The sequence below is a fragment of the Myxocyprinus asiaticus genome, chromosome 18, assembly GCF_019703515.2.
Source record: "Myxocyprinus asiaticus isolate MX2 ecotype Aquarium Trade chromosome 18, UBuf_Myxa_2, whole genome shotgun sequence".
NCBI lineage: Eukaryota > Metazoa > Chordata > Actinopteri > Cypriniformes > Catostomidae > Myxocyprinus > Myxocyprinus asiaticus.
In genome coordinates, this window is record NC_059361.1 from 20151404 (window position 1) to 20175067 (window position 23664).

Genomic DNA, 23664 nt, shown 5'->3' on the forward strand with positions numbered 1-23664 from the left:
ATAATTTGAGTAATTAGGCGGAACTGATGCAATTACATCATGCTCTCAAAGACCCTTTATTCCTTATCACAATTATCTGTGATTTATTATGATGCTACTGCAATAAAACAAGACAGGAAGCACCAGGATTATTATGGTTTTGGAATTATTAATTTTGTTATTTATTTATTTATATTTTATACCATGGTCTATTCAAATACTTAATTCTGATTGGCTGAAATGTGTGCGTCAAAACTATTTTTTAAACCCGTTTTAACCACTGTTCTAAATTGATGCCCTACTCTGCTGTCCTCCGTACTGAGACATTGTAATAGTTTTATGCCTCTGTTCAAACTACCTCCGGACCTGAATATAGTGTAGCAAGTGGATACCAAGTGGATAATGGATACCATACTACTATTTCAGAGGTCAAAGTCTGCAGGTTTTAAAGTGTTTTAGATGGTTTTCCCTCATAATGAACAGTGAGTGACACTTTAACAACGGTCACGTCTGTAATGACAGTTTTTCTTCATTAATGTGAAAATGACAAAGAATATAAATTAAATATGGCATGTTCTTAGAAGTGCTAACCCTTCTACATTATGTGGCTATTATTATTCCTGAATTGTACATTTAAATTCACAGAGTGTGTGGTTTCCAAAAAACTAATGTACATTTTTCATCTTATCACACTACTTTATCTACGGTTCGTTAGATCTAGAGTTCTGCCAGTTCTAAATCAGACAGAGATAAAGTTATCCATTATTTTTATTTTATTAATAGACATTTGCACTCCAAAAATCAATGACAGCTTTCAATAATCAATGATAGCAAGTGGTCATGGTATAAGCGGGATAATCCACAGCTAAGTGTGCATTAAACAAATTTAACGCGCTTCGCGTTGGTTGGTTCTTTGCCTCCACATCATGCATTAAAATCGTTTAACGCACACCTAGTAGTGGATAATCCCTTACTTATTTTAAATCTGTCCTTTCAATTTAGTTTAGTTTCTTCTATGCCTGTTGTTTTTCAGTGTTTCTAACTTTCAGTATACTTAGTTTTTATTTTAGTTTGATAAACAAAATGCAATTTCTCATGGCCATCTATTGTGGCATTTTCATGTTTAATTAAAGTGGGATTTAAAGGTTTAAAATGTTATAATATACTGTGTCGCAAAAGATAAAAATAATTCACAATATTTTTTATTTTAGTTAGTTTTTGAGTCATGTAAATGTATTTTAGTTTTATTTATTTTTATTTTCTATGTTAGTTTTTCTTTTTATTTGGGTTAAATAATAAAAATAAAAAAAAATCGATTTCATTAACAATAAAACACTGGGAAGCACATAGGTCATCAAGGTCTTTTTTTATGCAAACATACCCGAAAACAGAGGCTCGTGCACACAGCTTTTCGATCTCACTTTGATCCCTTGAATCAAGTGGCTCTAGAGACTGAGTGTCTGGACAGCCATTCTCCTGAGGACCAACATACAGCACGTCCACTGCTGGGTTGGGGAAGTCAACCTGTGAGTCACCAGATAAAGATATTAAAGTGTCAGGTCAATCAATGCCTGTGAACAGCAATGGACTCTTTCAGTCCCTAGTGAGCTGCCTTGCTACTGCCTAAATACACCTTAGATTTTGCCCTAAATGAGTTATGAGGCAGCATAAATATATGTCCAAAGCCACGGTATCAGTTGCACACATATGCCTAAAAAATGCTGCCTCTGTAGCTCTCGATAGGTTTTCGAACAAAGTGTTAAGGCCCCGATATACTTCATACGAAATAGAAGAACGAACGGGTGTCACGTCATTTAGAACAAAATCTGGCCAAAAAGAAAGTGTTTAACAGCTCACCTGGGTGAACTTTTAGCAAAACTTCTTACTGGCTGCTAAACAACTTCTTACTACCATTGGTCCACTAATTCCCATTCACGGCATTCTTTCTGTTAAGATCAGTCAACATGAATGCAACCGGCTTGCAGTTATTAGTGAACTAGTGCAAATGTATCTACATCTGTACGATCATTTGCGTAGAGACATTTTCCAAGAACATGTCATGCATTTTTATTTGTTTAATTAGTCTACAAAAGGAATCAAATCTACTCAAATACTCTTAAGTGCCCCTTCACTCTTTTGTTTTTTATATGCTGCTTCGTCATGTGCCGTCTTCAGTGAAAGCTATTCACACATCTGCCCATAGTAAGGTATGCCTATCATCATTCTTTTGTCTGTATATTTCCAATTAACACTCTTTTATACACCAATCTTTGCAGTAGTATCAGTGTCATCATAAATTACAATAAAAGTGTATTCTGCGCATATTATTACCGCGTATTGCGTGATAGCGCATTAGCGTCATCAATTCAGAATGTAAACAAGACCAGAAAAATTGCACATTTTATACTGCATATATATATTACTTTAAATCATCGAGTGGTTGAAAAAAGCATCTTTTACTGATCTAGTGTGAATTCTATTCACAGAAAGAGACAAAAGTAATTGATAACACATTTAAATGTAACATTAGTTAAGGTTTTACAGAACGTTCTCATATTTAAAAGTACTTCTAAATGCCTCCCACAGCAGTGTGCGGGTGTCTGAATGTTCACAAACAGTATACCGTTGCTTGACTGTTTCGAACTTCTTTTTACCCCTGAACGAAGAAGAACTTCTCCGGAAGTATATTGGGGCCTTATGTGTGAATCTGTGTGTGTGTGTGTGTGTACACAACACAGTGATTGAACTATAGCTTGTAAAAGAAGAGGTCAAAATACTACAAAGAAATGGATGGAGAGAAAAGGGAGACACAGAAAGGGCAAAAGAAAGTACCTGCAGTATGATCCTCTCTGTTGGATTCTTCCCTCTGCCTGCAGTTCCAGGCTGATGGGCTTGATGAGACATCCACAAACTTAGCAGCTTGCTTCCACTGGACAGCACCCTGAAACACAAAAACATAAGAATCTGTCATATGAACCCCACACTTCTATTTTAAATTACTTTCAAAGCAGCCTCAAACTCACAAATGTAAACAAATAAACACCAAAGTCCAGAGCACTAAAGAGATTGTACGTGAAAAAGCAGGCGCACCAATATATGGTTGCAATGCTGCGTTCACATCATGTCGGAATTATGAGTTTCCGATTAACATCTCTGTCCAACTCGGAAGAGGAAACTTTGACTCCGACTTCTCCCACTTGACCATTTTGATATCATGTACAAACAACTAAAATATCAGGGGTCTAACAAAATAACTTTTACCATTTTATCTGGTGGGCCTTTTTGCGGTTTGCAAAAGAATAAAGAAATGAATTAATATAGTGATCAATTATTTTGCAGTCATCAACAACAAGGACACAGACAGATCCATTTTGCCATTAGAAAGATTGCCAAAGAAACAAATAATATGTGACTCTGTGGACATGAACAGCTCAAAGTAAAATCTCTTTGTGGTCATCTGCCAATTACCGTAATCCAGACACACCGTGAACACAGACAAATTGCTGGCCACTGGAAACTTGTTGCATCGCTCTTAGTTAGGACATGGTGTGATGCTGCTCACAATGAACACAAAACTGCTGTGCGACATAACAATCACAGCCAATCAAATGTACAGTTATGAAGAGTGTAATTTTGGACCAATGAGATTGGGAGAAACCAAGCAATTGACAACACGTTCTTTCACTCATCACTTGTCATGGTTGCAGCTGGTTAGGACAAAAATGTACAGTATATGCAAGACATCTTTTTTATCACTTAAAGCTAAAGTGTGTAATTTCTGTGCTAGTAGCACCACCAAATGGAATTGCAAAAATAAACACTGTTTTCCTGAAAACTCTCCCATCTGCTTTTGATCAAATAAATAGATAGTCCCATCTCGACAGTCCGGACGAAAGAAATACAAAACAAAAATGAAGCATTCCTGAAACATCTAAAACATACAATATACTATTAAAGCTGCATGCAATATATTTGGAAGAGGGACTGTTTCATGACTCACCGCCTGAAATCAAACAGAGGCATTGACACTTTTCCCAACAGCTCTGGGCCCTTTCGTTGCTTGTTGGAATCCGGTGAGTTGTTAGTGCTCTGGTTAAGGACTCCATAGAGAGAAAGACTCAACATGGCCTCCAGTGGTAACAGGGCCACAGAAATAGGGAAGTTTATCCTAAAGAAACAGAGGAAAGCATCACCATAGCAGAAACTGGCAGCAATCCTGAGGCTGATCTCATTGCCCACTAATTTGAGAAATTGCAGGAATTAACATGCCAGTACTCTGAGGCATTAACACTTACAATTCATCCCATTTAATGTGGAAGAAAAAACTCTTATATGTTCCCACTTTTTTGGACTGGACAGGCTTGAAGAGATTCCTGCTGTTGTGTGTCAGTGCACACATAAGGTAGTATTTTTCAAAACTGGAAAACAAAAAGAAAAATTACACTATGGCACGTAAAGGGAAGAAAGCTTTGACCTTTGAGGCTTGCACTAATATACTGTCTATGAATATGAGATAATAAATATGGTGCACACTTTTGCTGTTTATTTATCGATGGCTTAATTATCTTTTTTTGTGCTCCACTGAAGAAAGTAATTTGGTTTTGGAAAAACATGAGGGTGATTTAATGATGACAGAATTTTTCTTTTTGGTTGAACTCTCTCTTTAAGCATTCTTCTGGTTTACATACATCTATTAGAGTACTTGGTTGCAACATCTTTTAACCATGATGGCAGAGTATTATGCAATCATTCACCCTTGGCTGTCTCTGGCATGTTTCATAGTTTTGCAAAGCCAATCAAAGTTTAAATACTTCTAGAATTAGGGATAGTACTGGGATACATATTTTGAATCCCTTTTGGTGTGGTCTAAAGAAATATTTCATGCAGCTATAAATAGACCCCAAGATGAAGCAGTGCGTTCGGGATGATTCCTTAGGCGAAAATCAGTAACAAATGACAGCTATGCCCTCAAGAGAACTGAATCAAAAACAGAACCAAGAAGAGCAGAACTTTGACCCTCCTTTGCCTCCAAACACACCACAACCCTGCTGGTCTGTCCAGCTCTGTCTGCTCACACAGCTCGAAATGGAAATCACTAGTCACATCTACTTCAGACATGACAAGTGCTGCTGTTGAGTGCAGATAAATACAAAAGGTAAAGATAAAGGGTGAAACACTGTTATCCACCGTTAGGCCTATCACTTAGGCCTAAAACAGAGATGAGCTCGGCCTCCACAGAATTAAGTGAAGCGTGTAATTTTTGCACCACTTGCAGCAACAAACGAAACACAGATTCCAAAATGACTCAAATGATCAGAGAGGAAATAACAGTGTTATGAATATGGACTGAGGCAGGGCTTTAAAAGTGGTAGGAGAGTTTACACTGGCTGTGTTAAACAAAGCTAATATTAGTCTGAAGTGAATAAAACAGTGTTTAATGCTTATTTAGACATGAGTGATAATCTATAGTCAAAGCAGGAAGGTTAAATGGACAAATGAACAGGTCTTGAGTTATTTTGTTTGCATTATTAAAGTATGATGCTGATGGACTAAGACTAGCTGATGGACTAAGACCATGCACTAAGGCTGCTTTCATACTACTGATTTAGGTGCGGACCTGAGGCCATTTGATGTCAGAGTTCAAAAGCAGTTTTCTTATTTTGGGTTTGCACTAGCGAACCATACACGAGTTCACTTCAAAAGATAGTCTAGGTGTGGCTCAAATGAACTGCAACCAAGCAATCAAACCAAAAGTGAAAACAGCCTAATAGTGACACAGTGCTTACCTGCTGACCCAGGCAGCAGGAATGCCATGAACGGCAAAGAGAGTGAACTGCAGGTGTTCTGTGGTGCCAGATGCCTCTCTGCTGTCCCTCCCATCCTCTGTGTGCTCCTCCATCATGCATTTAGAGGCAGTCGGACAGAAAGTGCGCAGATACAGCTTAGCGAGCTCATGCACAGCATCTGTGAGTGCTGCTAAACTCTCCTCCACTGGGCTGGCATGACCTGAGGGGTCAAATAATGCAGAGTATAGACTACTGTAGGTGGACAAGATATGTTCAAAACCAATTTAAGGAATACTCCAGGTTCAATACAAGTTCAATCGACAGCATTTATGGCACAATGTTCATTACCACAAAAATTCCTTTCTACTAGTCCCTCATTTTCTTAAAAAAATAAATAAATAAATAAATAAATCTGGGTTATAGTGATGCACTTACAATGGAAGTAAATGAATGAATGAACGAAATGAACGTTACATTTATATAGCGCTTTTCTGACACTACACTCAAAGTGCTTTACACATTGAACAGGGGACTCTTCTCAACCACCACCAGTGTGCAGCATCCACCTGAATGATGCAACGGCAGCCATAGTGCACCAGTATGCTCAACACACCAGTTATTGGTGGAGAGGATAGAGTTATAGAGCCAATTAGTGGATGGGGATTATTAGGAAGCCATGATTGAGGAGGGTCAATGGGGGGAATTTAGCCAGGACACTGGGGTTACACCCCTACACTTTACGAGAAGTGCCCTAGGATTTTTAATGACCACAGAGAGTCAGGACCCCGGTTTAACGTCTCATCCGAAGAACAGTTCATTTTTACAGTATAGTCCCCATCACTATACTGGGGCATTACACTGCAGCGTGAGCATCCCCTGCTGGCCTCCCTAATACCTCTTCCAGCAGCAACCTTAGTTTTCCCAAGGAGGTCTCCCATCAAGGTACTGACCAGGCTCAACCCTGCTTAGCTTCAATGGGCAACCGGTCTTGAGCTACAGGGTGATACGGCTGTTGGCCAATGGGGTTTCAAAAGTATAGCCACAAAATGTAAACAATATTTGTTTTAACATGAGTGAAGTGTGATAAAAATCACTTGCTAATCTTTTCTGTGTAAAGTTAAAACAAATTTACAACTACTACGTAACACTGTAAACACTAAAACCCTAAAAAAACAGTAAAAAACTATGATTTAAACAGCATTACAGCTTTAATAATACACACATTTTAAAACAAGAATGAATGTAAATGCTTTTATAAAATAATCAGTTTCACTTTTCTGCCTTAATTTTTCTCCAATAATTTGCTCCATTCACTTCCATTATAGATGCCTTACTGTAACCTTAATTTTTGCTTTTTTTAAAGAAAAGGAGAAACAAGTCAATTTTTACAATTTACAATCACATGGGGTGTGACCTCCTTGTGGTCACTATAATGTGTGGTTCTCGCTCTCGGTGGGGCGCGTGGTGAGTTGTGCGTGGATGCCGTGGAGAATTGCGTGAAGCCTCCACATGCGCTATGTCTCCACGGTAACGTCCTCAACAAGCCACGTGATAAGATGTGCGGATTGACGGTCTCAAACGCGGAGGCAACTGAGATTCGTCCTCCGCCACCTCACTACACCACCACGAGGATTTAGAGCGCATTGGGAATTGAGCATTCCAAATTGGGGAGAAAAGGGGAGGAAAAAAAAAAAAAAAAAACACACTACACCCTAGCCAATCAGATTAGAGCTTGCCAAATCGTGACATGGTTTCCAGTTGTGTGTGCAATATGTGGTGCAAAACGGACTGTGGTCCGTTGGCATGCCATCTGAGGTTGAGACCAGAACAGTCTTAAAGAGATGTCCATTAGATGGGGTTGAGCTTACCATTAGCTGAACCTGCAGAAGACGTGGCACCAGCCTGAGAAACAAAACCGTGCTTTTTTGAAACATGTATATGTTAAAAAATTAAAAAATACATTAATAAATTGCTTTGTTTACACTAATGGTTCTCTGACCTCTGGAGAACGTGTTCTAGGGAGGTTGACAGAGCGTTTGAGCCTCTTGATGGCATCAGTGATGGCTGGTGTCTCAACTTCATCCAGAGCACAGCACAGATTTTTAACAGACTGAACCACATTGTCCACTGTTTTATACTGGGTGATCTAACAAGAGAGTGAGAGGTTTAGAGAGAAAGATAAAAACTGAATTAGTTTGAAACACTTCTTTATTTTCATACAGTGTTGATGGCTGTTTTTCATGTTACCTCATTCTGAAGGCAGATATTGACTTGCTTATGATAGCCCTCTAGGTATTCAGCAAGTCCTTCCCTACAGAAGAAAAAACATGCAAAGGAATGAAAGAAATCAACAAGCAAAATCAGGGACTTCAGATGGTACCCGTGGCATTCCTGGACCTGAGTAGGACTGGAGATAAGATGGAGCACATTCCTACCTTGTGACTGCCTCTTTAAACGGCCTCTCCACAAGACTGAGGTGTTTCTCCAAGTCAATAGGGGAGACGTCATCTTCTGCCTGTTGGCACACATAGAAAAAAAGATATATATTTTACAGTCTTATAGAGACAATCTATTCATTTATAACCTGTGAACAGGTAGTAAATGGCTAGTTTATATGTATTCATTCTAACCCTCTGTAAGTGTCTTACCGTTCGGGCCAGATCTCTTCTCATTGTGCTGAGAAAGAGGAGCTGTAGTTTGATCTCCGCTTCCCACTTCCTGCAATTCTGCACATATTCGTGGCTGCCGAGACTGTGTTTACTGGGGAATAACGATACAGATGCTTTAGACACAGGCCAGGACAAAAAATATCTCTGAATAAATGAATGAATAACCGGGTTTAGCAAAATATAGGCATAACATCAAGTTCAAGTGTAGTTAGCAATACATCAAGTATATTCTAAAACCTTATACAGACTTGCTGACTGAAAATTGCTGTGTAATATCATAGTTGGATTGCAACTAATACTGTGGCATCTGTGTGAGAGAGAACCAGCTGGTCCGTGAGAGAGAGCAAATCTTCAGTATCAGTTTCAATGTCTCTCACGCAGTTTACTTTTTTCATTACTGCACCTTAGGCGTTTAGAAGCTTTGACCACACAGAAATGTCGGAATCAGAGTTTGCACTTATGTAGATGACCTGCTTCACCCAAAAATTACAAATCTGTCATTATTCACCCTCATGTCATTCCAAACCCATATGACTTACTTTCTTATGAAAAAGATAAATAAAAAAAAAAAAAAAGACTTCTTAATGAATATTGCAGCCTATTTTTTCAATACAATGGCAGTGGATAGTGCCTCACTTTAAAGCTTGAAAAAGCACCCGTAAGTATCATAAAAAAAAGTAGTCCATGTGACTTGTGTCTAATTTCCAATATTCTGAGGGCATATGGTGTTTTGGTGAGAAACAACATGAAATGCAAGTCATTTTTCAGTAAAAATCATTTCCATGAAAGCGCTAATTCTAAGCACTATTTTGTGCCAGCGCAAAGTGGGCGTGGGTGGGAGAGTATTGTATGTTAATGAGGTGCCGCAAAGTGCAATTTGCTATTTTCCTGAGAAATAGGTCATTGCGCTAAGATGTTTCAAAAGCATGTCTGTTTTTAGCACAAAGTCTAAACTAATTTCCTGCATTTGCAGTTTGGAGATTCCACCAACAGGTGATAATAAAGTTTGTCCAATTATAATGGAACAAATGATGTCCCTGTTGTAGCCATTTTATGAAACAAATATTTATTAAATTTGTGTTGAACTATCTATAGGTCATAGTTTATTGTTGTGTTTATATTTAAAACTGTATATATGATCTAATTTTCATGCATCATTTCGTTTGAATTATATTTTGAATTTTGAAATATTTTTGGTTTAATTTTTTTGTGTTTCAATAAATAAATTACATTTTTCAACATCAAAAACTGACCAGTAGAAATTAAGTGTGCTGATAAAATCACTGTTAATACTAGCCATGATTTGTGTGTCAGTAGATGAAAATTATTAATAATACTTACATTCTCTATAATTTAACGGAGCGTAAATCCAAATCCTGACGAGAACCACATTTTCCATGTGTATAAAAGGAGCGTGTCACTATCACAGACATAAGCCTGACATATGCCTGACATTTAACAGGGATGCAGTTAATGCACAAAATAATGCAAGTCCATATTTCTATTGTTCTAATCAGGGGTCGCAACCTATGGCACACAAGGCAGCAACGGCGAGAGAGGAGTAGACTATTTTATTTATATAAATTCCGCACTTGCATTCCAATCTACATCTTGATGTAATCCTTCCTCATGATCACGCAGCATATTTTCATGAGCTGAATGGTATGCTAAACAAAAAATTAAAATGCGACAAGGCTACAGTATACCCAACAGACTCGTGCAGTGCGCGCAAGCCATTCGCGAATCACGAGCCGGCAGCGCTTCACGTTCAATTAATTGCACAAGTAAACGTGCAAGTTTGATTTGCCGAAAAGGGCGAGTCTTGTCACACTCCCATTCAGCGGATGAAAACACGCTGCGTGATCATGAGCAAGGATTACATAAAGAACAATTAAATTAGGAAAAATGCAAAATAGAAATATTTGTGGACTCAAACTTCGGAAAATCACATCCAAGCGCACATATAAAGCCACTGACCAGAAAAATTAAAAATGGCATTCCATGTCAAAAAGGTTGCTGACCCCTGTTCTAATTCACTGCATATTCATCCATTTACACAACCAACTTCCAATGAATGTGCTGTCTGTGTATATCGCTGGTGCTTGCCAGGAAATGGACTATATAATAGGATGCAGACTGTGCAGCAGAAGAACCTATGAATTAAATTGCACTTGACCCAGCCCATTAGCGCTTTGCATGCACAATTTTGCCAAACCCACTTGCGCCTAGACTTAGCACATACTTGCACAAAAATACCAAAACTTCCTGGCCATGCCCATTGACTTGCCTCTAGCACTCTTAAAACAGGGCCCATTGTGCATTCATGAGCGCCATGAAAGGAGCTCATTCACAGTGGCTTGTATGTTCACACGGAACTTGCGTTGTTTTTAGCACTAAACAAGGCAAGTTCAACACAAAAACAAAAAAACAAAAAAAAAAAAACAATTTTCCTTTTTGGGTGAACTGTTCCTTTAACTGAACAATTAAATTAATGTACACACAAATATAGGGATATAAGGTTGATGCAATATCATGACAAAATAATCGTGATATATGATTGTGTCTGCACATTCTAAACGCGTATTTCAACAAGGTCAAAAGAACAATGATACAAAAAAGTGCCACAAATACAAGAAAACAACAAAAAAAGCTTTAGTTGTGAGTCAGATTTGTTGAGAATGTACTCTGAGGCCATTCCAGTAAATCTAGGAGATGTGTCCTAGGTGACTGTGTTTTGGAAGGCCACAGCAAACTCATTTGTAATAACTGCTTGAATCGACTTGCCAAGGTCAAATGAGTACAAGACAGCCAGCATGAAAACAGACACTTAGGAACTACAACAACACAAAGAGAAACTAACTAAAGGCTTTCAAAATGCTACAATGAAAACTGGAATAACAAGGGACACAGTAACTACGGGAGGATGCTTTACATTTAGGAAGACTCAATTATTCCTAAAGCTTGTAAGAGATATTTTTTTGCCCATACCCTCTGTTCCTTATTAGGGCAAGAAAACCCTCCCTTAGCACTGTTTTGCTCTCCCAATGGTGTGGGTAAAAAGGAAACAGTTTCCTAGCACAATTAAAGTAAAATAGCCCCCTCCTCAAGGAATGTTGGCAGGGGACTTGTTTATGTAACACAACAGAATGCCTGCAAAAGGGAAAGACAGACATTGAAGGGAGGACTCACTTTTGTAGAACCTCTTCCTGTCCGCAGAGCTTGAGAACATAGCTGCTGATGTCTACCTGGTTCAGGTCATCATGGACCCAACAAAGAGCCTGCATTATGAGCAGGTCCACTGGAGAACTCACTAGAAAGAGAGAGAAACAGAAAACATGAATTATAAAGACGAACGCTGACAGAGAGAATGGACAGAGAAAAAAGAGAGATGGAGCAGTTGATGAAAAGGGGGGAAATAAATGGAAAGGGGAGATTTTCAAGGACCAATGGACACAGAGGGTAAGGAAGTTTAAATTAACAGATGAAAACCAACCTAGACCAGATTTACATAAGACCGTTCTTTAAAAATCGGTTCCTCATGATCAATATAGTGAAATAATAGGTTTTAATGCTTTGACACCATTCTGCAGGTGTTGTCAATTCAAAGATGTTGCACAAAATGTAAAACGATAGATACACAGGGTGCTTCTAGAGATCTCCGCTCGAGTGATTTTGTATTCTAAAGTTTGGCATGGAATAAGATTTTTGTTCTCCAGTTCTGAACCATTAATTATGGAAAGCAAAGCTTATCCTGTTGTCTACTGGTATTTAGCCATTTGGCAGCACCATGTAATGTAAGCTTCATTGCCAAACTAAACTTCATCCCATGGGTTCTTCTCAAATCATAACCTTAAGAAATATGATCATGTCTAGGTGTGCAAAACCCACAAAGGAAGTTAAAGCAGCAATTGAGAAGCACTTTTGAAGTTCTTGTAGTTAGAGGAAAACCAAAGCAAGTGGATTGATGTAAAAATTTTGCATGAGTTGGCATGAGAAGCTCCACTTTCTGGATCTGAGCAAAAATAAAACTTGACGCCCAACATATTTTCATGGTCACCCCATGCTGCAGCAATAACAGGACCCACACCCCTTCTTGGAATGATCCTCTCTTCAAGCTCCAAGACTGAGGCTGGATTACAGTCAGTCAGCTAAGCCCGGTCTGGGCTCTTCACGTCTGCCCTGTTTTTCAAGCCTGAAGATCTGATGGTCACGACTAATTGGTGGTGGATTTGGAGTTGCTTTGAAGAGTTGTGGGATGCCAGTAAACTATTTGGGGGCCATTTCTCCTCTGCCATCCTTCCTTTTCCAAGGTACTGCAGTAAAAACACATGGTGCTGAAGACGTTCAGAACATTTGGAGAGGAACGTTTGAGAGCAAGCGTGGCTGGTCCAAAGTGGTGGGAACTCTACGGTCATTAGGAAGCCATAGAACTACACAAATTGCAACAGAGTCCAAGGGTAAAAACCCCACTTTCAATCAGTTGTCAGAAGAAATCTCTTCTGACATCATGATGGAAAGACCTATTGAGATGCATAACCTCTAAATGAATTAGTATACACACCAATTCCACCAATCCTAAAGCAATGAGAGCTACTATAATACTGTAATTTTAAATAAGACAAAACTTTTCTACCAAAAAGTTATCAAATTGTCTGTACTGACGTTTGGAGAGGAGAAGGGAGAAGAGAGAAAGTCTCATCCTTGGATCAGAAAACTGAGACACTTACTGAGTTTATCCTGGCAAAGCCATCTTTTTCCACAGTTTCAAACCCTTAGCTTAAAGAAACAGTTCATCCAAAAATTTAAATTCTCTTATCATTTACCCTCATGTCATCCCAGATGTGTATGACTTTCTTTCTTCTGCTGAACACAAATGAAGATTTTTAGAAGAATTTCTCAGCTCTGTTGGTCCATACAAATGTAAGTGAATGGGTACCAAAACTTTGACGGTCCAAAAGCTCATAAAGGCAGCATAAAAATAATCCATAAGACTCCAGTGTTTCAATCCATGTCTTCAGAAGCGATATGATCAGTGCGGGTGAGAAAAAGATAAATAGAAAAAGTAATTTTTTACTATTAATCTCACATTTTTCTTTTGTTTTTGAAGATTCACATTTTTCATGCATATCGCCACCTACTGGGCAGGAAGAATTTATAGTAAAAAAAGGACTTAAATATTTATCTGTTTCTCACAAACACCTATCATATCGCTTCTGAAGATATGGATTTAACTACTGGAGTCTGGATATCAATTACTTCTACTTTTCACTTGCATTGTGAGGACCTACAGAGCTGAGATATTTTTCTAAAAATCTTCATCTGTGTTCAGCAGAAGGAGGTCACATCTGGGATAGGAAGAGGGTGAGTAAATGATGAGAATTTAAATTTTTTGGTGAACTATCCCTTTAATTGTCCTTCTCTTTAATGCCAAGTATGTCTGGAATTGCTAACTTTGCTAACCTTACACACAGCTAAGCATTTCTATCCACCTAAACCAAGGCACACACCACGCTTTTTCCTTTTTGAAGTTTAAGACGGTCCGTGTTGGTATGTAAAGAGCTGGTCTGTACTGCATAAGCTGTATAATGCTGTTCTGGAGGATTAATAAAGCGGAAGTGAAAGTGAATTTGTAATACTGACTTTGTGTGGCAGATTATTGTAAGCATAATATTAATCAGACCTCTTATTGCCCACTTCTTTGCTCATAGAGTGGAGGCCTTTTGTTACAAACCTGGCTTTCAGCAGAGGTTGAAATCTCTGGATCTTAAAACAACAAACTGGTTCAGTAGTTTCAGAGAGAAAAAAACAAGAACAGTGTGATCTTGAGGAAAAGCTACAGAGAATAGTGTAACCATCCTGTCGGTTATAACAGAGGCTCCTCAAACATATTAGCTGTCTGAGAGGCAAATTCAGGGCCTGATAGAGACTGTGCTCTTTTTTGCATCTTAAGATCACAGTGTATGCTGGACTTATCCAGGACAAAGAGAGCTATAGGGCTTAGGCAGTAACAACACAGAAAAATTCCTCAACACAAAAGGCCAATCATGATTTTGTGCCAGGAGTGAGGTGGCCAGAGACTCTGCACAAAAACAAGGCCCTGCAGTCTTCAGAACACAGCCGCTTCACAAGGAACTGAGCCAAGGCCACTACAGCTCAATGAAAATGCATTTCCATGCCTGCAGCACACACAGGTTATCCAGTCCAAAAAACTCAGCATGAGACCTGCAAGCTGAAAAATTAAAAACATAGGAACCCTGGCCGGAGTATCAATATGTAGAGCAGAAGTACCATGAGAGTTATGAGTTGCAGTAGCCAAGAAATGCTCTCTGGTGCTGTCATGACTTCCTCATTTGAGAGCTTCATTCATAGTAGACATTCAGAGCAGCTTACGATTTAAAAATAGTGATTACATGATTAGACAGGGTTCACAATAAAATAAAAAAGAATTTGGGTTTCAGATATTACTTGAAATAGTACTTTACTAACTAGTAATTTCTAAAGTATAATTTTAGAAAGCAAGATCAGGATGGTACATTTCAATATTATTTGAAAAAGATGAGGATAATTAATTATTATTATTATGTGAAGATTGTTATGTAAACAGTTGATGCTGAAGCATCAAATTTCTGAACCTCTATCATCAATTTGCAAAAATAATCATTGTTTTCAAACAAGTTTCCGAAACACTCCCATTGTCTTCAATTGGTCATACAAACAAATAGTCCCACCCCAAAATTACGTTATTGGTTGAGTCAGTGTTACTATTTTGGGCTGGTCAGGATTCTTACAGAAAACAGAGCAATGATTGATAGCACTACAGAGTCACAAGTGGTTACACTTCTCTGAGGAATCAATCTATGAATGGCTTACTTATACAGTTGAAGTCAGAAGTTTACATACACTTAGGCTGAAGTTATTAAAACTTTTTTTTTTAACCACTCCACAGATTTAATATTAGCAAACTATAGTTTTGGCAAGTCATTTAGGACATCTACTTTATGCGTGACAATTGTTTACGGACAGATTGTTTCACTTTTAATTGACTATATCACAATTCCAATGGGTCAGAAGTTTACATTCACCAAGTTAACTGTGCCTTTAAGCAGCTTGGAAAATTCCAGAAAATGATGTCAAGCCTTTAGACAATTGGCCAATTAGCTTCTGATAGGAGGTGTACTGAATTGGAGGTGTACCTGTGGATGTATTTTAAGGCCTATCTTCAAACTCAGTGCCTCTTTGCTTGACAACAAGGGAAAATCAAAAGAAATTAGCCAGGACCTGCACAAGTCTGGTTCATCCTTGGGAGCAATTTCCAAACGCCTGAAGGTACCACATTCATCTGTACAAACAATAGTATGAAAGTAACACCATAGGACCACACAGCCATCATACCGCTCAGGAAGGAGATGCATTCTGTCTCCTAGAGATGAACGTAGTTTGGTGCGAAAAGTGCAAATCAATCCCAGAACAGCAACAAAGGACCTTGTGAAGATGCTGGAGGAAACAGCTAGACAAGTATCTATATCCACAGTAAAACGAGTCCTATATCGACATAACCTAAAAGGCTGCTCAGCAAGTGCACATGGGGACAAAAATCTTACTTTCTGGAGAATGTCCTCTGGTCTAATGAAACAAAAATTTAACTGTTTGGCCATAATGACCATTGTTATGTTTGGAGGAAAAAGGGCGAGGCTTGCAAACCAAAGAACACCATCCCAACCTTGAAGCATGGGGGCAGCAGCATCATGTTGTGGGGGTGCTTTGCTGCAGGAGGGACTGGTGCACTTCACAAAATAGATGGCATCATGAGGAAGGAAAATTATGTGGATATATTGAAGCCACATCAAGAAATCAGCCAGGAAGTTAAAGCTCAGTCGCAAATGGATCTTCCAAACGGACAATGACCCCAAGCATACCTCCAAATATGTGGCAAAATGGCTCAAGAAAAACAAAGTCAAAGTATTGGAGTGGCCATCACAAAGTCCTGACTTCAATCCGATAGAAAATTTGTGGGCAGAACTGAAAAAGCGTGTGCGAGCAAGGAGGCCTACAAACCTGACTCAGTTACACCAGTTCTGCCAAAATTCCAGCAACTTATTGTAAGAAGCTTGTGGAAGGCTACCCAAAGCATCTGACTTTGAATTTAAAATATTGAATTTGAAATTTGAATTTAAAAGGCAATGCTACCAAATACTAACAAAGTGTATGTAAACTTCTGACCCACTGGGAATGTGATGAAAGAAAGAAAAGCTGAAATAAATCATTCTCAATACTATTATTCTGACATTTCACATACTTAAAAATAAAGTAGTGATCCTAACTGACCTAAGACAGGGAATGTTTTCTACAATTAAATGCCTGGAATTGTGAAAAACTGAGTTTAAATGTATTTGGCTAAGGTGCATGCAAATTTCTGACTTCAACTGTAGTTGTCTCTGCATATTAAGATGGACAGAAGTACTTTAAACATAGAAAAAAAATCCACACTAAACCTTTAAGGTAAGTTATCCTGTCAAAAGCTTATTTTGTGATGACCAAATCCCCAGTAGAACACTTACCATCACAAGTGAAGGTTACAGGCTGTTGAGAATCAGAAATCTCAATGGATACTTTCACACTGCCCCCATTGTCCCCTCCTGCATCCCTCTGAGTGATCACAGGGCTGAGAACATAGCCAGGATTGGTAGAGAGGTCATCATAAGGGAACTTGGACCTCAGTCTGTAAACAAGACAGACAACATGTGTGAAAAAAAAAAGAGATGTCCAACCTAACACAGGTGAAGTCTGGTGTACCACAAGGCTCTGTCTTGGGTCCTTTGTTAATCTTCTAGTACATGCTTCCTTTGGGAGATGTTATTAAGAAACATAGCATTAGCTTTCACTGTTGTGTGGGCGAAAATAGGGGCTGTATTCACCATAGTAATTGAGGACATTTTGTCTCCCAATATTCAGAATAGTGGTAGACCAATAAGGCTTTTCAATGACCAGTTCGGCTCCAGATTAGCTTTACTTCCCCTCTCGAATCTTACATTAGAGGGTTGATTCAGGTATCCTTGTATCTTCTAAGGATGTGTGAGACTAGTCGACTAGATGGTCCTGATGCTGCTAGTCGACACTGGAATTACCAGTCAATCAATATTTTTCGGCATTAAACGGTTTATCATTTTTATATACTTACATTTGGTTTTATATTATTACAAAGGATGTGCTTAAATTACTGTCATGTTAATGTTACACATTTTAATTATAATTAATAATTCAAATATTATTAAAAAAAAAATGAGGATAGCTGGAGCAGATGGATACAAGTTTCATTTCACACTCAGGGTGTGCGTGCTTCTTCCCTCTCTCACTCGTGGCGTGTGCAGAAAAATGTCCTCTTGCAAGTTGAACAAAGTAGCTAAAGAAATCACGTTGGCAGTGGTGCAGGAAGTGGATTCCGAAACGTTGGCTTGCAAGTCACTATGGATGTTTTCACAATTCATGCTACTTAAAATCTTTGCGTGTTTGCAAGTTATTTTCCCACCGAGCTGGCTTTTTCAAGTGTGGGATAATCGCCTCAGGTGAGTCAGGTCCCATCTTTCACCGAACCATGTTGACATGTTAATTTTGCTCATCAAAAAGTATGCTTTCGATTAAGTAGTCTAGAAAATTACTATTTTAGGCTAGGTGCGACTTCTTTTTTACCCTGCTGATCAAGAAGGCTATTTACAACGATGTGTCGACTGCTTAACTGCTTAAAATATCTTTCATTCTGTGTGCACGTCATGTTTAGAACAATACATTAGGTTTATTGTACATTTCTCACAGGCCTATTTTTACACGCAACTTTTCAGTGCATTTTTTCTCTCTCGTAGATGTCTCACCTGTTAAATATTTTTTCAATATTAGGGTTGCTCTACTGGTCCTGCACCATTCATCCAATAATTATGCCTGTATTCGCTAAAGGCGATTCAGTGATTCAGTGAATGCGCGTCATGTTCTATATTTAATGTACAATGATCGTAATGCGAGGCAAGCACGTCGCAGATAAATGCCCCTTTTTTAGCGGAATTTAGTGTTGGATTTGGCTGTTTTTGGAATAGAATAGCTAAGTATTTTAAATGGGTCACATAAACAACAAATCATTTTTTTGACTGTTTTCTGAGGGTTTCTTACTTTTTAGACTAGTCAACTTTAAAATTTTAATTTAAACTTCAGTGAAATTAGTAATTCCGCAAATCCCTAGTACAATCCAATGTCTGATTAAGTAAAACCTGCACAACACATTCACTATAGTATGGACCTTATTCATTATAGACATCTGCATTTTTACTGAGGTTAAGTCAAAACATTGAGCATTGAACACCATGAAGCAACTTACAAAAACATCAAAATCACAACTCACTTTGAAATGTCTTCACAGAATGCTAAAACTTCTAGGTTCTGGGCTTCCTTGCCATGTAAGACGGAGTACTCTGAAAGTATATTCACACTTCCCTTATTGACCTGTAATAGACAGACATGAAACTGTGGTTATACTGATGAGCAAGCACAAGATTCTCTCAGACAGACCTTCAGTTTACTACCCTGCACATTCACATTCACTCATCACATTGTTTTGTAAATAGCAAGAATTATGTACAGTGGTCTAAAATTTTTGTGATTGATGACATCAACATTCCATAGCAAAAGTGGAACAAGACAGGGTCCTTTTTTGGTGGGAGGATATGAAAAATGCAGAGAATGTCTGGAATGACTAAAAGACTTCCTTTAGGAAGGAAATGGGTCAAAAAGACACATCAACATGGAATTACAACAAAGATTTAAAGCCAAGGTACTTGAATCGGTTCAATAAAGGCTTTCACAAGCTGAAAAAATTAAATAGGAATATTTTTTACTGTTTAATTAAAATCAGTTGTATAATGAGCTTATTTTTTCTTAGTATGGTCTCTGATGAGAACATCTGCCTCCAACACAAAACATTGCACATGAAACGAAAATCAAATTAATTGAAAAACAAAGACAAAAGAGGAGAGCTAAGATTTGAATCTGTTGCAATTAAACTGCACACTACCAACTAATTAACAATATTTTAGATAAGATACAGTAGCTGCAAATGGGTAGTTGATGCAAAACATGTCTTTATAAAATGTCAAGTGTAAATTTAAGGTGCTGTAGTTTTTCACAAATTTGAATACATTTTTAAATATTCAATTTCAATTTTTAATTTCACATTTTTCGTTAACTTGTTCATTTTAAATGGTCCTGTTGTGTAAAAAATTATGTTTAAAAGTACATATAATTCATGCAGTCATTAAAGCTGCATGCATAATAATAAAAGAAAAATGCTAAAATAGTTTTAGATTGAGTATAGCATGTCAAATGCAGTTAATGTAAATGTATTTTTGTCAAATAAATAAAGCACCTCCTAGAGTGTCGATATGGTCAAACAGAAAGGGTCGAGTGTTTTAGATATACAAAGCTTTGGATGGCACAATGGTGTCTTTAGCTATTTACAAGGACAGAGTTCTAGGCCAAACCTCCAGGAAAAATGAGATGCCTTGTGACACATTCACAAATTATTCATCCCCTTTTCCTTAGAGCTACAGTTTTACTGTTCTGGCTGCCCTATATACAAACTGTCCCACTCCAAACAGACCATTTCCTCAGGTTAAAATTTTGAGGGAACTGCTGAGAACCAATGCAAAAATCACTCAGGAATGAGAGGATGGAGGAAGCGGAGTTACACAAAGCTTAGTATTAGCCTGGACTGAAGTCAAATTCCACCGTCATCTGCCTTTGTCTGCAATAGAAATCATGGTGACTTCAACTTCCTCTCTTCATTATCAATGTTAAAGGTATAGTTCACACAAAAATAAAAATCCTGTCATCATTTACTCTCACTCATTCCAAACCCGTATGACCTTCTTCCATTGTATTTAAAAAAGATGCAATGAAAGTGAATGGTGACTAAAATTTACATTCATCTAGTTTTGTGTTCCATAAAGGAAAGTAAGTTATACAGGTTTGGAAAAACATGAGGGTGAGTAAATGATGACATAATTTTTTTGGATGAACTATCCTTTTAACAATGCTGATAAGCATTAACTGGATTTCTACTTAAAAATTCCACTGAATAAATCTGACTGAACTTCCGTCAGATTGTTTAATGATTGTTTACAGACATTACTGACGACAAATGCTTGGCAGTAAACATTGACTGAGTGATTTGTTTACAGTTGTAATTACTAAGTTACATTAAACAAACTTCATTTTTTCTTGTGGAAGAAGCCGATGATGAGGCAGAGTTAATGGTTCATAAGCAGGTTGTGTTCTAAAAGAGCACATTTACAAAAACACATACGCCATAGAAACGAAATGCTCACAATGTCAATCTAAAAACCTCCTCACTGTCTGTGTATGTGAGCTTCTGTGAGGGCTGAGTGCTTATGCAAAACAAACACAGCTTTGACAACAGTATTTTATTCAGAGACAATTCTAGACAAACATCTAGCGATAATCCTAGTATAATATGGGTTTGTCTTTATGAATGCTGTAGCATAAAATTATGTTCTAAGAATGTTTCCCAAAAGGGGGCCTGCAAACCTCTGGGGATTTGTGTGGGAACTGCAGGGAATCTGTGAGAATGAGAAATGGCAATGAAGAATTAAAATACAAAATAAAAAATGCACACTATAATTCAAAAAAACTAAAATGGAAAATATGTTAATTAAAATGTAATATGAAAAAAAAACTAAACTAAACGTAAGACATATTACACAAAGCCTCATTCAAAAACGAAACTACTTTTGATGATGTGTTGTAACCTAAACCAGTAAGCATCAAGAAATGGCAACAGAGAGCCACTTACACAGAGCCTGCTATTGCCCACAACAACAAACAGGTCTTTTGGGTTATGTTTGCTGATAAGGGCTAAAATATCCAGGGCTTGTGATAAGAGTATCTGATGTTCTGTGCGAAGCAGAGTAACTGTACACCAAAGCTAAAGCTCAGATTAGTTTCGCCTCTCTATCTATTTTGAAAGAGGGCTGCCATGGCAACGTGGAGCTGCGCGGCCCCGCTACAGGTATGTCAGGGAAGGACCCATGAGGCAAAGAATGCTAGCTGGGGCTCGTCTCTGCTAATGAGCCCAGCAGTAGTCCTCACTATACACAAACACAAAGACAAGAGCCCATTTTCTCCAAAATACTAGGAAGGCAGAGTGCTTTCTTGACTATGAACTTGGCCTGATATATGATCCAGACAAATGAAGATACTCCTCTAAATTGAAAAACTTTTACACATTACATAACTTAGAGCAAGACCAAAGACAACCTCACCCTAGCCACTTAAAATAAAATAAAATGTAATTGTTGTAGAGTGCTGGATGAGATGTTTAATGCATACTTTGAACAATGAACAATGATTAGTTTACAACATTTATTATTCTAAGTTCATTTATAAACATACTATTGTTCACTGTTGGTAGTTCAGCATGCATAAACTAGTTAATGTTTACAATCAGTAGATTTGTTACAAATATACACTGCCGTTCACAAGTTTGGGGTCACTTCACTGAAATGTTTCTTAAAAACCTTTTGATCTGAAGGCGTAAGCTTAAATGTTTAAAATTAGTTATTGTTTTTGAAATGGATGACTTGGACTGCAAAAACAAATTAAGAAAAGCCAATAAGTGCCCAGCATAGATAGAACTCCTTCAATACTGTTTAAAAGGTATCCCAGGGTGATACCTCAAGAAGTTGGTTGAGAAAATGCCAAGAGTACATGTCTGCAAATTCTAGGCAAAGAGTGGCTACTTTGAAGATGCTAAAATATAACAGTTTTTATTTATTTTGGATTTTTGAACACAATTTCCATAGTTCCATTTCTGTTATTACATAGTTTTGATGACTTTACTATTATTATACAATGTTAAGAAAAAATTAAAATTAAGAATGAGTAAGTGACCCTAAACTTTTGAGTTTGACCGGTAGTGTATATGTAGATATTAACATTAACCAAGATTAATATATGCTGTAAAAGTGTTTTGCATTGTTAATTATGTTAATGATTATATGAACTAACATTAACGTATACAAACTTATTGTAAAGTCTGTATTTATTGTCCCTCGTGTCTATTTATTGTATTATTGTAAATAGTACGTTCATAAACACTCAATATGTGCTTCAAGGTTTCTTGGGAATCTACATTTGATTTTTCTCTCTTCCCCCACAAAGAAAAAGCCTCACAGTCGATCTTTGAACCCTCCGACCCTTTATTTGAATCCCAAAGTGACAACTGTTCCGGTTCCAGAAGTTACAGGTACAAATTCTTCCGGTTCTGTGAGAAATATGTGACAACAGCCAATTGTCCTGGTCAAAAACGAACATAATGAAATAACACACATTTACACATCCACCCAATAAGGAATCAAATGTCTTACTCATTGTGCACTCCTCTCAGGAAGTCATTCTTTATTTTGGCAATCAGCAACAACATTTCTAAAGAAGGACCAATGATAAAACAAGGGTCTATATAGGATAAGAGTCTGATAAGAAAACAACCATAAGGAACAATACCAAAAAAAAAAAAAAAAAAAAAAAAAAAAGAGGCAAATTGCCTGCAGCTCAAAATGTTGCAGCGACATTCAGCACACTGACATAGTATAAATAGAAAACCATATGAACACATTTTGACCTGCTACATCCTGTCATATCATAGACAGGAACACATTTATTAAATACTACATTGCAGGGATAGACATTTTTGCCATTTTTTCTGCACACATATGCAACATATAAACCAGGTATTGGGGGGGGGGGGGGGGTTCCATCTATGTGTCAAGATGCGATTTAAAAAATGTAAGTTCTTTTAACTTCAACTAGACATGGCATCTAAAAAATGCAGCATTTTTTTGCAAGATGTTGAAAAGAACAGCGAGACACAGCAAAATAGAAAAAGAGGTTCATCTTGCTTAGGTTTATACACCGATCAGCCACAACATTAAAACCACATGCCTAATCAGATGTGTAGGTCTCCCTCGTGCCTCCAAAACATCGCCAACCCGCATCTCAGAATAGCATTCTGATATGATATTCTTTTAACCACAATTGTACAGAGCGGTTATCTGAGAACTGCCACTCACTGGATGTTTTTTGTTTTTAGCACCATTCGGAGTAAATTCTATAGACTGTTGTGTGTGAAAATCCCAGGAGATCAGCAGTTACTGAAATACTCAAACCAGTCC

At 37.7% G+C, this 23664-nt stretch overlaps 1 protein-coding gene across 1 annotated transcript in view; it reads right to left on the reverse strand.

The window, feature by feature from the left end:
- Positions 1–23664, reverse strand: part of LOC127456523 (phosphatidylinositol 4-phosphate 3-kinase C2 domain-containing subunit alpha-like) — a 55214-nt gene that overhangs the window by 17853 nt on the left and 13697 nt on the right. The window contains exons 3-15 of the mRNA XM_051725060.1: positions 18822–18922; positions 16993–17153; positions 11624–11744; positions 8414–8525; positions 8201–8280; positions 8013–8076; positions 7765–7911; positions 7634–7667; positions 5766–5985; positions 4275–4397; positions 3980–4147; positions 2812–2920; positions 1361–1503 (exon numbers count right to left, since the gene is read on the reverse strand). Of these exons, the coding sequence (XP_051581020.1) occupies positions 1361–1503; positions 2812–2920; positions 3980–4147; positions 4275–4397; positions 5766–5985; positions 7634–7667; positions 7765–7911; positions 8013–8076; positions 8201–8280; positions 8414–8525; positions 11624–11744; positions 16993–17153; positions 18822–18922 (1583 nt within the window). The remainder of the gene's footprint in view (positions 1–1360; positions 1504–2811; positions 2921–3979; positions 4148–4274; positions 4398–5765; positions 5986–7633; positions 7668–7764; positions 7912–8012; positions 8077–8200; positions 8281–8413; positions 8526–11623; positions 11745–16992; positions 17154–18821; positions 18923–23664) is intronic.